At 38.4% G+C, this 16,043-nt stretch overlaps 1 protein-coding gene across 2 annotated transcripts in view; it reads right to left on the bottom strand.

Annotated features, from left to right (window-relative positions):
- The window catches only part of NSL1 (NSL1 component of MIS12 kinetochore complex), a 35,475-nt gene that overhangs the window by 12,293 nt on the left and 7,139 nt on the right, over nt 1-16,043 (bottom strand). For both annotated transcript variants that reach the window (XM_070768606.1, XM_070768608.1), the window contains exons 3-4: nt 6,841-6,971; nt 5,282-5,336 (exon numbers count right to left, since the gene is read on the bottom strand). In XM_070768606.1, the coding sequence (XP_070624707.1) occupies nt 5,282-5,336; nt 6,841-6,971 (186 nt within the window). The remainder of the gene's footprint in view (nt 1-5,281; nt 5,337-6,840; nt 6,972-16,043) is intronic.

Below are 16,043 nucleotides of genomic sequence, written 5' to 3'. Positions count from 1 at the left end.
AGGAAACAAATTTATGGTTACCCAAGTGTAAGAGGGGTAAATCAGGAGTCTGAGATTAAAATATACACACTACTGTATATAAAATGGATAACCAACAAGGACCTCCTTACTATATATTAATAGCATAGGGAACTCTACTCAATATCTTGTAATAACCTACAATGGAAAAGAAACTAAAAAACAAATACCCACACACATAGCTGAACCACTTTGCTGAAAGAGAGGGTCTACAGAGGGCCAGAACAAAAAGGAAAGCTTTTGAAATGAATCTGGAAGGACCAGGTCACATAAAGGAATGGTGAGAAGGTCGAAGTCTATTATTCTTTAAAATTGGAAGACTTTAGGATTTTAAGCAGAGAGGAATGAAAGTTGATTTGTGTTTTTAAGAGTATCCTAAATTTCTAGTCAAGCTGGTCTTGGAAGTTCATAAACTCCCCACTTTTGTCCAAAGTACCACTGGATAAATATAGAAAAATTTTAAAGACAAATTCAAAGCATGTACAAAGTAAATTTCTATGAACCAGAAAAAAGTAGAAGAGAAAAAGCTGTTAAGTCAGGCTAAAGTTACAGATCCAATGGAGGGCAGACGGAAGATAGGCAGTAAGTAACCAGGAATTTGCTCCCCACAAGATAAAAAGGTATCAACATGCACCAGAGGGGCAGGGAATGGGGAGAGCTGGCCTCATACATGAAACCAAGGGTTCAAATGGAGTTTTCCTACCCTGAAAAGGAGGCTGGGGGAAAAAAAACCAAACTGAGCTACTGAGCTGCAGCATACTTAAAGCTACACTAGATGATGGGAGAAAATGCCTCAAAGCCAGGGCCTATATTAAGCTGCCTGCTGACTTAGTGACTAGATCCACTATCACCAATATTACAGTGGAACAGGGGCCCTCCCAGTGTCAATTTAAGATGTGGTTCTTGCCTGGGACTGTTCAAGGGCCAGACAGAAGGCAACCACAAAACTACTAGACAGGAAGAGGGGAAAGCAGCAATAAGAAAGTAAGCACATGAAAAACTTGGTCAGGAAACACTTGCTAAGCAAAATTCTTAAATATATGAAGAAATCACAGCCATGAAAGACAGCCAATATAACCAATGTCAAGGAGAGGAATTTGCTGCAGATAAAATAAAAATAGAGCAATCTGAAAATGATTTTAAGGTTTCAGTTCAGTTCAGTCACGTCCAGTTCTTTGTGACCCCATGAATTGCAGCACGCCAGGCCTCCCTGTCCATCACCAACTCTTGGAGTTCACTCAAACTCATGTGCATCGAGTCGGTGATGCCATCCAGCCATCTCATCCTCTGTCGTCCCCTTTTCCTCCTGCCCCCAATCCCTCCCAGCATCAGGGTCTTTTCCAATGAGTCAACTCTTCACATGAGGTGGCCAAAGTATTGGAGTTTCAGCCTCAGCATCAGTTCTTCCAATGAACACCCAGGACTGGACTCCTTTAGGATGGACTGGTTGGATCTCCTTGCTGTCCAAAGGACTCTCAAGAGTCTTCTCCAACACCACAGTTCAAAAGCATCAATTCTTCGGCACTCAGCATTTTTCACAGTCCAACTCTCACATCCATACATGACCACTGGAAAACCACAGCCTTGACTAGATGGACCTTTGCTGGCAAAGTAGTATCTCTGCTTTTGAATATGCTATCTAGGTTGGTCATAACTTTCCTTCCAAGGAGTAAGCATCTTTTAATTTCATGGCTGCAATCACCATCTGCAGTGATTTTGGAGCCCCCCAACAAAAAAAGTCTGACACTGTTTCCCCATCTATTTGCCATAAAGTGATGGGACCAGATGCCATGATCTTCGTTTTCTGAATGTTGAGCTTTAAGCCAACTTCTTCACTTTCTTCTTTCACTTTCATCAAGAGGCTCTTTAGTTCCTTTTCACTTTCTGCCATAAGGGTGGTGTCATCTGCATATCTGAGGTTATTGATATTTCTCCCGGCAATCTTGATTCCAGCTTGTGCTTCTTCCAGCCCAGCGTTTCTCATGATGTATTCTGCATATAAGTTACATAAGCAGGGTGACAATATACAGCCTTGATGTACTCCTTTTCCTGTTTGGAACCAGTCTGTTGTTCCATGTCCAGTTCTAACTGTTGCTTCCTGACCTGCATATAGGTTTCTCAAGAGGCAGGTCAGGTGCTCTGGTATTCCCATTTCTTTCAGAATTTTCCACAGTTTGTTATGATCCACACAGTCAAAGGCTTTAGCATAGTCAATAAGGCAGAAATAGATGTTTTTCTGGAACTCTCTTGCTTTTTCTATGATCCAATGGATGTTGGCAATTTGATCTCTGGTTCCTCTGCCTTTTCTAAAACCAGCTTGAACATCTGGAAGTTCACAGTTCACATATTGCTGAAGCCTGGCTTGGAGAATTTTGAGCATTACTTTACTAGCGTGTGAGATGAGTGCAGTTGTGCGGTAGTTTGAGCATTCTTTGGCATTGCCTAAAGGTTTAAGATCCTCCAATAGCTAAAGAAAGGCTTCCCAGGTGCTACTAGTAAAGAACCCACCTGCCAATGCAGGAAACTTAAGAGACATGGTTCCAATCCCTGGGTCAAGAAGATCTCCTGGAGGAGAGCGTGACAACCCACTCCAGTATTCTTGCCTGGAGAATTTCATGGACAGAGGGGCCTGGTGAGCTACAGTCCAGAGAGTCACAAAAAGTCAGAAACAACTGAAGCAACTTAGCATGCATGCAATAGTAAAGGAAATCATAACAGACATTATAACAAGAATAGTACAAAAACAGAAGAAATGATAAGCAAAGTTGAAAGATTAAGTTAAAGATTTTCTAGAAGATGAGAGTCCTCAGACAAATTATACATGGAGTTGTGAGTGGAAGATGAGAAGAGGAAGCAAGCAAAACAAATTAAAAAATCCTCCCTATCCAAAACCAAAAAAAAAAAAAAAGTGTATACTCTATTTAAATAAAATTGTGTGCATGTGTACAAAAGCATAAAAAAATTACCAGTAAGAAGCACAGAGATGAACCGTATGTTACATAGTTGAATGAAAAAAAAAAAAAAGAATAAAATATATTGTATATATATTAACAACTCAAAACTCCCTATGTCTATCTGCCCACATACAAATGTACTGATAAAGATCTAAGATTAGACATATCAAGCAGTTACAGTAATTGTCTATTTGAAGGTGTGTGACATCAGATATTTAGAAAAGGCAGAGGAACCAGAGATCAAATTGCAAACATCCTCTGGATCATTGAAAAAGCAAGAGAGTTGCAGAAAAACATCTATTTCTGCTTTATTGACTATGCCAAAGCCTTTGACTGTGTGGATCACAATAAACTGTGGAAATTTCTGAAAGAGATGGGAATACCAGACCACCTGACCTGCCTCTTAAGGAACCTGTATGCAGGTCAGGAAGCAACAGTTAGAATTGGACATGGAACAACAGACTGGTTCCTAATAGGAAAAGGAGTACATCAAGGCTGTATATTGTCACCCTGCTTATGTAACTTATATGCAGAATACATCATGAGAAATGCTGGGCTGGATAAAGCACAAGCTGGAATCAAGATTGCCAGGAGAAATATCAATAACCTCAAATATGCAGATGATACCACTATTATGGCAGAAAGTGAAGCACTAAAGAGCCTCTTGATGAAAGTGAAAGAGGTGAAAAAGTTGGCTTAAAGCTCAACATTCAGAAAACTAAGATCATGGCATCTGGTCCTATCACTTCTTGGTAGATAGATGGGGAAACAGTGGAAACAGTGATAGACTTTATTTTGAGGGGCTCCAAAATCACTGCAGATGGTGACTGCGGCCATGAAATTAAAAGATGCTTGCTCCTTAGAAGGAAAGTTATGGCCAACCTAGACATAATATTAAAAAGCAGAGACATTACTTTACCGACAAAGGTCCATCTAGTCAAAGCTATGGTTTTTCCAGTAGTTATGACTGCATGTGAGATATGGACCATAAAGAAAGCTGAGCACTGAAGAACTGATGCTCTTGAACTGTGGTACTGGAGAAGATTCTTGAGAATCCCTTGGACTGCAAGGAGATCCAACCAGTCCATCCTAAAGGAAATCAGTCCTGAATATTCACTGGACGGACTGATGCTGAAGCTGAAGCTCCAAAACTCTGGCCACCTGATGCGAAGAACTGACTCATTGGAAAAGACCCTGATGCTGGGAAAGACTGAAGGCAGGAGGAGATGGGGACGACAGAGGATGAGATGGTTGGATGGCATCACCGACTCGATGGACATAAGTTTAAGCAAGCTCTGGGAATTGGTAATGGACAGGGAAGCCTGGCATGCTGCAGTCCATGGGGTCGCAAAGATTCAGACACAACTGAGTGAATGAACTGAACCAAACCAAACCGATAACAAAGTAAGTGTTACTAGGTTAATGTTTATTGTCAAACGCAATGACTGTGATAATTTTAGCCAACTTCAGCCTGCATTTGCTTCCCCCTCTCAGTTTATCCCATTGGCTTGGGACACTTTGAAAGGGCAGGGGACATGTTAGAAGGTAAATCAGAATTCAACAAGGGTGAGGTATTCAAAGCCATAAGTATAGAAATCCCATACAAATAAATCAAGATCTTAACTGTTTTACAAAGACTTCAAAATTGGTACTTTAGAGAGCCAAAGGCAAATTCCAAAATGTCTCTTAGGAAAATTGTTACACATTTTTCAAGGTAAGAATAGAGTTATTTAAAAATATGCATGATCCACATTTTTAGCAATGTTAGTTCTGTTGCTGGATTTACAAAGTTTATATTCTTTTTATTTCTTTGTGTTTTACAAGATGCACTTAAGTGGAAAACAGAACTGAATTCAAAGGTGTAACAAGTGTACATATCTCTTAAGTTCAATATTATATTTTTATTGGATTTTATTCTGTAAATGATGAAAAACCAATGATGGTTATCACAAGAAGAAAAGATACTATGAGTGCTTTAATAGTCACTTTGGCTGTAATGCAAAGAATGGATAATATAATAGTATTAAAGATGGGAGGGTATTATAGGAGAAGGCAGATGGAGAAGGTGTAATACTCTAGGTTAGGAGACTGCTTAATGGAAGTCCAGATTCCTGGGTCCTGACCCTGGAAATTCTGAGATGGTAGGTTTAGAGCTAGTTCTCATAAACCTAAGTGAGAAAAAGACTTGACTGGGAGTGAGAGCATCAAAGGGAAGATACCCCTGATGCTAAATCCTTTAAAGGAGTATCAGGAACTCCTAAAGTTACAAGCTCATGCTTCATTTTTACCACAAATGAATACTGGCTCACCTGGATCAGGGTCATATTTTAGGTCCAACAGATGTACAACAGGGTGGTACTGCTTCTAAACATAAAATAAAACAGATTTAAATTAACAACTAGGTGACTTACAGAAACATTTTCTTTGGCTAATATAAATAAATATTAGTTAGCAGTATCATTCTTTTGCCAAAAAAACCCCAAAACAAAACAAACGTCCAAATTAGATCCTGTAGGGAAGGGAGGAGAAAAGAACAGATCAAATTAAGCCTGATTTATACCTTTTAGAGTACTGCCACCTACTGCATACACTAAGAAGCAGCAACATACAGAAGCATACAAGCAAATTAAAGGCACAGTGACAGAATCTTAAACTATAAGGTAGTTTTCAAACTATTAACGGACTGTTTTTCAAAAGTTCATTTTAAGACAAGTGGTTAGAACTTGAACTCACATTCACACAGAAATCTGTTTTTAAAAGTGTCAGCATACTAATGCCTACCTGTGATACACTGGGACTGCAGTAGCAGAACTCTAAGAACAGGATCCATAATTCAGGCAAAAAGGAAGTGGAAAATGTCCTTTCTCATGCCCAAAGCAGCAGGAACCAAAAAAGTTTTTTGTTTGTTTGTTTTAAAGCTGTCTTTAGTATCCTCACCCCATTCATTTTTACATCAATTTTTAAACTTCCACAGCAACACCCCATCTAGGTCAGCAAACTTTCTTTTATGTAATACTGACTACAGGTTTTTTGATGGAGAGGGTGGGAGCAGGGAGGAAGGGTAGTAATAGGGAGAAAGATACTGGAAAATAAATACATTTTGAATGTTTTTCCTGAGGAAATTTTAAAAGTAGATGAGGGAGATAGGAGTGGGGTATTTCTTGGAGAACTGACATTTCTATGGAAGAAATAAGAAAAATTTTGCTTATAACTATTTTTTCTCATAGAATGGTAAGTAAAATATTTTAGATAAAGTACCTGCTTCACTCTCTGAAGCAATTCCTGAAAACTAAGCAACTGGAAAATTTATATGTGAGTATGCTAATTTCAAAAAGTAAGGACAAACCGTTAAGCAAAACTGAAAGCCACATTTATGTCTCACTCCATAGGCAATGCCATTCCAGCAAACCTCCTTCTGCCTCGTCATAATTTTTGGAGCAAAAGAAATTACACACAATTCATAAAGCAAATTTTGGCATTATAAACAGGTAGTCTCAATCTTCATCACCAAAATACATAGCAAAGACAAGAGTCTCCCAAAATACATAACTATATACAAATAATGTGCCAAATACAAATCACAAATAGAAGAGGCTTAAAAAATAAATTTCTTTCTCCTTCCTGGACTCAGAATTAAGTTATTGTCAGTCTTCCATCTTCAAATCCTACTTTATTATCAACAGTATTGAAAACCTAGAGTGACTTAGAAAGGGGAAGTTTTATAATAGACAAGCAGTAGTAATTCAGGCATGAAAAACAAAGAAACCGAAATATTATTTATCTCCACTTGATCTTATACTTTAACTTTTTTACTGTAGTAAAACAGACATTACATAAAATTTACTATTTTAAAGGTAAATCATCTTACCAGAATCTCTTGTTGTGCCTTTATGATTTTGATGACATATTCAAGGATCTTTCTGGGATACTGCTTACGTTTTGTGGCTAAATCAACTATGATTTCATCAAACTGGTCTTCAAGGACTTTGATATCAGAATCTATTTCAAGTGAAAAAATAATATAAAAAATTCCTTAAAACACAGTTTATATTCTATATGAAAATGTAACATAAATAAACAAAATTTAGAAAACACAAAATTTAAGGAAAACAAAAATGGCAAGTTAATGGATGCCTCACTTTGGTGACTGATTCATCTATTCATTTAAAAGTCAATTATTTATTGAGCCCCTGTGGGAATCCAAGCCCAAATCAGAGAAATACAAAGATGATTAAAAAAAAAAAAGACAAAATGAGGAAAAACTTACAGGACAAAGGAATTAGAAGAAAGTTATCAAATAAAGTGTATAAAGCAAATGAACTAATCTCTAATATAAAGCATAGCATACTGACTGGCATTAAGACAAAATCCAACAATCTAATGCCTAAAGAAGACACACAAAAATATATGTGGGCGAAAATCTACAGAATAATTTAAAGCATGCAGTATCTGTGCAAATATAAAAAGAAAAAAATGTAGAGTTTTCTATTATGGCAAAAAACTAAGACAAATTAATAATGTTATGATTATGTTAAATAAATTTTCATGAAGTCATATTAAATAAGAGACTATCTAACAATATTACATGTGTCAGTTCCAACCAATATAGTAACAATATATTCTGAAGAACTATTGATTAGAAATGAAAAGTATAGTTGTACCTGGAAGCCTTATCAGTTTATAATGTCAAGCTAGTAAATATGAAATTAAAGATAAATACTAGTTTAAAATCTGTATCAAATAACAAATGACGTAAAACTAACCCTGTAATAGAAAATTTTAATGACAAGACAGAAAAATAACTTTAAAAAAAAAGAGAGAGAAATACAAAGATGAATATAACGCAACCCCTGTTCTCTAAAAGCACATGGTTCACTGGAAGAAACTACGGATAACTGCAAAACAAGTTCACAAAAGCAGTGGAGGTGTGAACAAAATGCTAGCAGGACAAAGGACAACCTGAACAGTACTACGCCTTGGGAATCTGAGACTTTAAAGAGAAAGTAACATTTGAATTGGATCTTGAAATACTGATATAAGTGTAAATAAATTGCATTAAAAAAAGGTAGGGAAAAATAATATGGAGAAGCACATGAAGCAGAGAAAACAGCATCAGCAAGATCAAGAGTCTTTAGGAAAAAGTTCTAAATGGCTGCAGGATAAAGTATAAGGAAAGAAGGATGATAATATAATGAAAGAACCACACTGAAAGCATTTAACATTTGATTTTATTATTTCTTTGATTTGGCTAAAGCTATCTTATCAGCTGCTTTCCTGTGTTTTAAAATACAGTAGACCCTTGAACAATGTGGGAGTTATGGGCACCAACCCTTCACACCATCAAAAATCCAAACATAACTTTATAGTTTCCACATCTGTGTATTCAACCAACTACAAATCATGTAGTACTGTAGTATATATACGGTGAAAAAAAATTCCTATATAAGTGGATCCTTGCAGTTCAAATCTATGTTGTTCAAAAGTCAACTGTACTGATTCTCAAACTCCTAGAGAATGAATAATCACCTGGAGAACTTGTCAGACCTAAAAAACAGCTATATTGAGGTAAAACTGTCATACAGTGAACTGCACATATTTAAAATACACAATTTGGTAAGTTTTGACATGTGTATACCCTTGAAACCACCACCACAGTCAAGATAATGAACATAATCCTCACCCTAAAAGTTTCCTTATGTTCCCCTGTAATGTCCCCCTCCAGCTCCTTCCAAACTGCTCTCTATCCCAGGCAACCACTCACCAAATTTTCATCACTATATTCTAGTTTTCATTTCCTAGAATTTTATATAAGTGAAGTCATATAGTACACATTCTTTTGTAAGAAGGGGAGAAATTTTGATTCTCAACAGAGGTCTCTGGAATGAGGCCCAGAAATTAAGCACCTCAGATGAAATGAATGCAGGGAATACATTAACCTTATTTTGAAAATTATTTTTTATTTTTACTTATTTATTTGGCTGTATTGGATGGCATGGGGGCTCTCCAGTTGTGGCTTAGTTACCCCAGGGCATGTGGGATCTAAGTTTCTGACCAGGGAAGGAACCCTGGTCCCCTGCATTGCAAGCCGCATTCTTATCACTGGACCACCAGGGAAGTCCCTGGAAATTATTTTTTTAAAGTAGCGAACTTTAAATAGTCAAAAATACTAAAAAGCTATGTCCTCGGCTTAACTGATTTTGCATCCTGTGTGTTCTGCTATGTCAAAGTCTATGGCAGAAATAGATCTATTTATCTTACTGAGTAGAGAGCTTCATTATGGAGACGTCTGAAACATGTTAAATACATACTGGGGAACATTTTGAGACACTGCTGACATACATCAGCATAAACGTACATATCAGGTAAAGATTAATGAGGTCACGTATGACCTTGCATTCATCAAAAAAATATTCACTAAGTCCAACTAAATTACTTCTTCTGAGAGCATTATGAGATATAGTCATTATTACTTTGAATATTCATTTAAATGAGCAGCCTTCCCTATATTTTAATTCATTATTTTAAAAGTTCAATCACTAGCCTGAAAGGAATATTGTTAATATTTCACAATCAGGTATCAAAAACAAGTCTCCCAGGTAAATCTTCTGTGTAGAGAAAATGGTTTCTTAGCGCCACCTAATGATAAAGCTAAAAACTGAAATCTATAAATTTAGTTCAGTGTCCAACTCTTTGTGACCCCATGGACCGCAGCACGTCAGGCCTCCCTGTCCATCACCAACTCCCAGAGTTTACTCAGACTCACGTCCATCGAGTCGGTGATGCCATCCAACTATCTCATCCTCTGTCATCCCCTTCTCCTCCTGCCTTCAATCTTTCTCAGCACATCAAGTTCTTTTCCAAAGAGTCAGTTCTTTGCATCAGGTGGCCAAAGTATTGGAGTTTCAGCTTCACCATCAGTCCTTCCAATGAATATTCAAGACTGATTTCCTTTAGGATGGACTGGTTGGATCTCCTTGCAGTCCAAGGGACTCTTGAGTCTTCTCCAACACCACAGTTCAAAAGCATCAATTCTTCAGCACTCAGCTTTCTTTATAGTCCACCTCTCACATCCATACATGACTACTGGAAAAACCATAGCCTTGACTAGACAGACCTTTGTGGGCAAAGTAATGTCTCTGCTTTTTAATATTCTGTCTAGGTTGGTCATAACTTTTCTTCCAAGGAGCAAGTGTCTTTTAATTTCATGGCTGCAGTCACCATCTGCAGTGATTTTGGAGCCCCCAAAAATAAAGTCTGACACTGTTTCCATTGTTTCCCCATCTATTTGCCATAAAGTGATGGGATCGGATGCCGTGATCTTAGTTTTCTGAATATTGAGTTTTAACCAACTTTTTCACTCTCCTCTTTCACTTTCATCAAGAGGCTCTTTAGTTCTTCTTCACTTTCTGCCATAAGGGTGGTGTCACCTGCATATCTGAGGTTATTGATATTTCTCCTGGCAATCTTGATTCCAGCTTGTGCTTCTTCCAGCCCAGCATTTCTTATGATGTACTCTGCATCTAAGTTAAATATGCAGGGTGACAATATACAGCCTTGACATACTCCTTTCCTGATTTGGAACCAGTCTGTTGCTGTCCAGTTCTAACTGTTGCTTCCTGACCTGCATACAGGTTTCTCAAGAGTCAGGTCAGGTGGTCTGGTATTCCCATCTCTTGAAGAATTTTTCAGTTTGTTGTGATCCCCAGAGTCAAAGGCTTTGGTATAGTCAACAAAGCAGAAATAGATGTTTTTCTGGAACTCTCTTGCTTTTTCGATGATCCAACAGATGTTGGCAATTTGATCTCTGGTTCCTCTGTGTTTCTGAATCCAGCTTGAACATCTGGAAGTTCATGGTTCATGTACTGCTGAAGCCTGGTTTGGAGAATTTTGAGCATTACTTTGCTAGTGTGTGAGATGCATGCAATTGTGCAGTAGTTTGAGCATTCTTTGGCACTGCCTTTCTTTGGGATTGGAATGAAAACTGATCTTTTCCAGTGCTGTGGCCACTGCTGAGTTTTCCAAATTTGCTGACATAAATTTAAGCAGGGAAGAATTTGTCATTACTCTGGCATCCCCATTGGCTCAGGGGTAAGGAATTCACCTCAATGCAGGAGACGTGGGTTCAATCCCTGGGTCAGGAAGATCCCCTGGAGAAGGAAATGGCAACCCACTCCAGTATTCTTGCCTGGGAAATCCCATGGACAGAGGAACCTGGCAGGCTACAGTCTATGCTGCTGCTAAGTCACTTCAGTCGTGTCCGACTCTGTGCGACCCCATAGACGGCAGCCCACTAGGCTCCTCTGTCCCTGGGATTCTCCAGGCGAGAACACTGGAGCAGGTTGCCATTTCCTTCTCCAATGCATGAAAGTGAAAAGTGAAAGTAAAGTTGCTCAGTCGTGCCCAATTCTTAGCAACCCTATGGACTGCAGCCTACCAGGCTCCTCCATCCATGGGATTTTCCAGGCAAGAGTACTGGAGTGGGGTGCCACTGCCTTCTCCGGCTACAGTTTATAGGGTCATAAAAAGTTGGATACGACTTAGCGACTAAACAAATACGTACTGGGTTGGCCAAAAGGTTTGTTTGTTTTTTCCCGTAACTAGCTCTAGTAGTGCTTAATTGTCTTAAATTTCATTAACAATTTTGTTAAGAGTGTACTGTGACAGCTGTCATATCAGGGTGTATTTTAAAAAAAAGTTTATCAATTGGTGAATTTTTGAGTAGCCATTTTAATATTGATCATAGAAGAAGAAAGCAACATTTTCAGCATATTATGCTTTATTATTTCAAGAAACATAAAAATACACCTGAAACACAAAAGAAAATTTTGTGCAGTGTATAGAGAAGATGTTGTGACCAACTGAACATGTCAAAAGTAGTTTGTGAAGTTTCATGCTGGAGTTTTCTAAAGGGACAATGCTCCATGGGTAGGTAGACCAACTGAAGTTATGAGCGATCAAATTGAGACATTAATCGAGAACAGTCAACATTACACCATGCAGAAGATAGTCAACATACTCAAAATATCCAAATCTAGCACTGAAAATCATTTGCACAGCCTGGTTATGTTCATCACTTGATGTTTAGGTTTCGCATAAGTTAAGCGAAAAAAACCTTCTTGAGCATATTTCCATATGTGATTCTCTAATGAAACATAATGAAAAATGTCCTGTTTTAAAGCAAATGTGACAGGAGATGAAAAGTGGATATTGTACAATAGTGTGGAACAGAAGAGATTATGAGGCAAGTGAAATGAACCACCACAAATCACACCAAAGGTTGGTCTTCATCCAAAGGTTATGTTGTATATATAGTGGGACTCAAAGGGAGTCCTCTATTATGAGCTCCTTCCAGAAAACCAAGCAATTCATTCCAACAAGTGCTGCTTCCAAGCAATAGGTGAAAAGTGTCTGGAATCAGTCAACAGAAAACACATCATCTTCCACTGAGATAACCCAAGACCACATGCTTCTTTGATGACCCGACAAAAACCATTACAGCCTGGCTGGGAAGTCCTGATTTCATTCACTATATTCACCAGACACTGCACCTTCAAGTGCCCATTTCACTCTTTACAAAATTCTCTTAATGGAAAAAAATTTCTGTTTCCTGGAAGACTGTAAAAGGAACCTGAACAGTTCTTTGCTTAAAAAGATAAAAAGTTTTGGGAAGATGGAATTATGAAGTTGCCTGAAAAATGGCAGAAGGTAGTGGAACAAAACAATGAATATGTTGTTCAGTGAAGTTCTTGATGAAAATGAAAGACTGTCTTATTTTTTACTTAAAAAACCAAAGGAACCTTTGGCCAACCATATACTATGTGCCAAGCCAAGTACTGAAAATATAGTGATGAGAAAAATATATATATTCCCTGCTCTCAAGGAACTTACTTTTTAATTCTTTTTTAAAAAATATATTTATTTATTTGGCTACACCAGGGCACAGCTGCAGTATGTGTGATCTTTGATCTTCATTCAGGCACGGGGGATAGCCCTCTCAGAGTAGAGGGGCAAGGAGAAAGTTGGTCTCACTTGTATATTCATTCTTTCATTTGTTCACTCATATGCACAATAATCTCAGTGAACAAAACACAAAAGCCTCTGCCCTTGTGAAACTTACTAATTGATTCTATGTATTAGATCAAATACAAACCTTATTAATTCTATCTTCTGAACATCTCTCGAACCCATCTTTCTTTTCTCTTTCTTAGGGTGGTCTTCACCGTCTTTGGCTGTGTTACTGCAATAACTTCCTAAGGTCTGAGAGGTTCTCCCTTGAATTTCTCCCTTCTCCAATCTGTCCCGGACACAGTCAGCAGTTAGATTCTAAAACACACACTTTTTCTTGTTACAGTAGTGCACCCTTATCTGTGGTTTCACTTTCTGCAGTTTCAGTTACCCATGGTCAACCACAGTCTGAAAATATTAAATGAAAAATTTCAGAAATAAACAATTCCTAAGTATTAAATTGTGTGCCATTCTGAGTAGCATGATGAAATCTCAGGCTGTCCTGCTCCATCCCACCCAAGACATGAACCATCCCTTTGTCCAGTTTATCCTGCCCATTAGTCATTTGGCAGCCACCCTGATTATCAGATCCACTGTTGCAGTATCTCTGTGTCTGTGTTCAACCAACCCTATTTTACTTAATAATGGCCCCAAAGCACAAGAGTTGTGACGCTGGCAATTTAAACAGGGCAAAGAAGGGCTTCCCTGGTGGCTCAGTGGTAAAGAATCTGCCGGCCAATGCAGGTGACACAGATTCGATCCCTTGTCTGGGAAGATCCCACATGCTGCGGAGCAACTAAGCCCACAGCTAATTGAGCCTGTGCTCTAGAGCCCACGAGCCGCAGCTACTGAAGCCTGAGCCCTGAGCCCATGCTCTGCAACAAGGGAAGCCACCTCAAGGAGAAGCCCACACACCACAACTAGAGAGCAGCCCCTGCTCGCCACATCCTTTAACAGAGAAAAACCCGTGCAGCAGAGACCCAACACAGCCAAAAATGATAAATGAATTTTTTAAAAAATAAAATACAGCAAAGAGAAGCTGTAAGGTGCTTCCATTAAGTGAAAAGGCAGAAGTCTGCAACTTAATAAGGAAAAATATTGTAGGCTGAGATTGCTAAGATCTACGGTAAGAATAAATCTTCTATCCATGAAATTGTGAAGAAGAAAAAAGAAATTTGTGTTAGCTTTGTTGTCATTCCTCAAACTGCAAAGGTTACAGCCACAGTGCATGGTAAGTCTTTAGTTCAGACAGAAAAGGCATTAAATTTATACAGTAAGATATTCTGAGAGTGAGGGAAAGAGACCACATTCACATAATTTTCATTACAGAATATTATTATAATCGTTCTATTTTATTATTAGTTATTGTTGTTAATCTCATTAAGCTTAATTTCTAAACTAAACTTAATCATAATTATATATAGGATGGATAAACAACAAAGGCCTACTAGCACTGGGAACTGTACTCAATATTCTGTGACAAACCATAATGGAAAAGAATATAATACATGTATATTATTGAGTCACTTTGCTGTACAGAAGAAGAGCAACATTGTAAACCATACTTCAATACAATTTTTTTTTAAATAGTATACACAGGGTTTGGTACTATCTGAGATTTTAGGCATCAACTGGACAATCTGGATACATCCCCTTAAGGTAAGAGGGGACTATGGGGAGGTGGTTTAGGGGCATTACATATACTGTGCACTTTACTTACATTATTATTACATCAGTTCCACCTCAGATCATCAGAGGTTGGGGACCCCTGATCTACAGGATAAAGTACATATTCCTCAGCATACTCTACTGGGCTTTATGTGATTTGGTCCCAACTTGGCCTCATCTATCTCAATTCACTTCTGACATTTTCCAAACATATCACTCCTTTGTGCCTTTAGGGCTTCCCTGATAGCTCAGCTGCAGTGCAGACTCCACCTGCAGTGCAGGAGACCCCAGTTTGATTCCTGAGTTGGGAAGATCCGCTGGAGAAGGGACAGGCTACCCACTCCAGTATTCTGGCCTGGAGAATTCCAAGGACTGTATAGTCCATGGGGTGGCAAAGAGTTGGGCATGATTGAGCGACTTTCACTTTGTGCCTTGGACATGCTTTTTTCTTTGCTTCAAACGTCCTTCCAACCTCCTTTCTGTCTATACTTTTATTTATTAAATGCATTTAATAGCAACCTACTCTGTTATGTCTTCTCCCACTTTCTGAGGAGTAATGCGTTTTTGTCTATTTCCTTCCTTTAATGATGAGTTCCTAAATGCTAAGAGTCATATCTTTTCATTTATTTCCTGGAACTTGGTATGGTGTCTGACATTTATTAAGTGCCCATGAAAGAAGGTAAAACTGCAGTATTCTCAACTATTTCCCCTCAGAGTTATGAGGGGGGGAAAGGGACAGAGAACATCCAGGTTTCAGCCATCCACTCATGCTGTCAACCTGTCAGAAAATACACATGTTGATCTATAAACTGATGAATCATACACTAAAGGCAGTCTGGACCGAACAACACAGCAGTTCCAAACTGACTTCACAGAACAACAGTCACATAAACACCCAGTAAAGGCTGTCTAGTTTGAAAATACTCCTAGGTGATTCTGATATGCTGCCTTTCCCCACTAATTGGCAATCACTCTGATAACAGTTGAAAAATCTGATGTTGTTTTTTCCATTTTAACATGTAAACCACAAAGTGAACTCTGGGTGTCTTTGAAGAGGTAATTATAATGATGCCAAGGAGTAGAGAGTAAAGTCTTCTGAGCAAAGAATTATCTTAATGCTGAGAAGAAAAACTATAGCCATAGAGAATTACTTGACAGGGCTTGGAATAAGCTCAAAGGTTTAAGTGGTTAATCTTAACAGCTAGCAGAGACATCAGTCTACACTGGTCAGATCTCTGCACTACCACCGTGGCAACCAATAAGGTCGCCTGACAGTCCTCCTGTCTGGACAGCCCTTTTCCTGGACATTGCTGGAGAATTCTGTCTCTCTTCCCACGCTGATCATTCTTTTTCTACTACATTTTTTTCCTTCCTACACTGACCATTTTCTATTAAAAC

The sequence above is a fragment of the Bos indicus genome, chromosome 16 (genome assembly GCF_029378745.1).
Source record: "Bos indicus isolate NIAB-ARS_2022 breed Sahiwal x Tharparkar chromosome 16, NIAB-ARS_B.indTharparkar_mat_pri_1.0, whole genome shotgun sequence".
NCBI lineage: Eukaryota > Metazoa > Chordata > Mammalia > Artiodactyla > Bovidae > Bos > Bos indicus.
The sequence above is the reverse complement of the archived record's forward strand: the minus strand, read 5'-3'. Positions and strand labels throughout refer to the sequence as shown.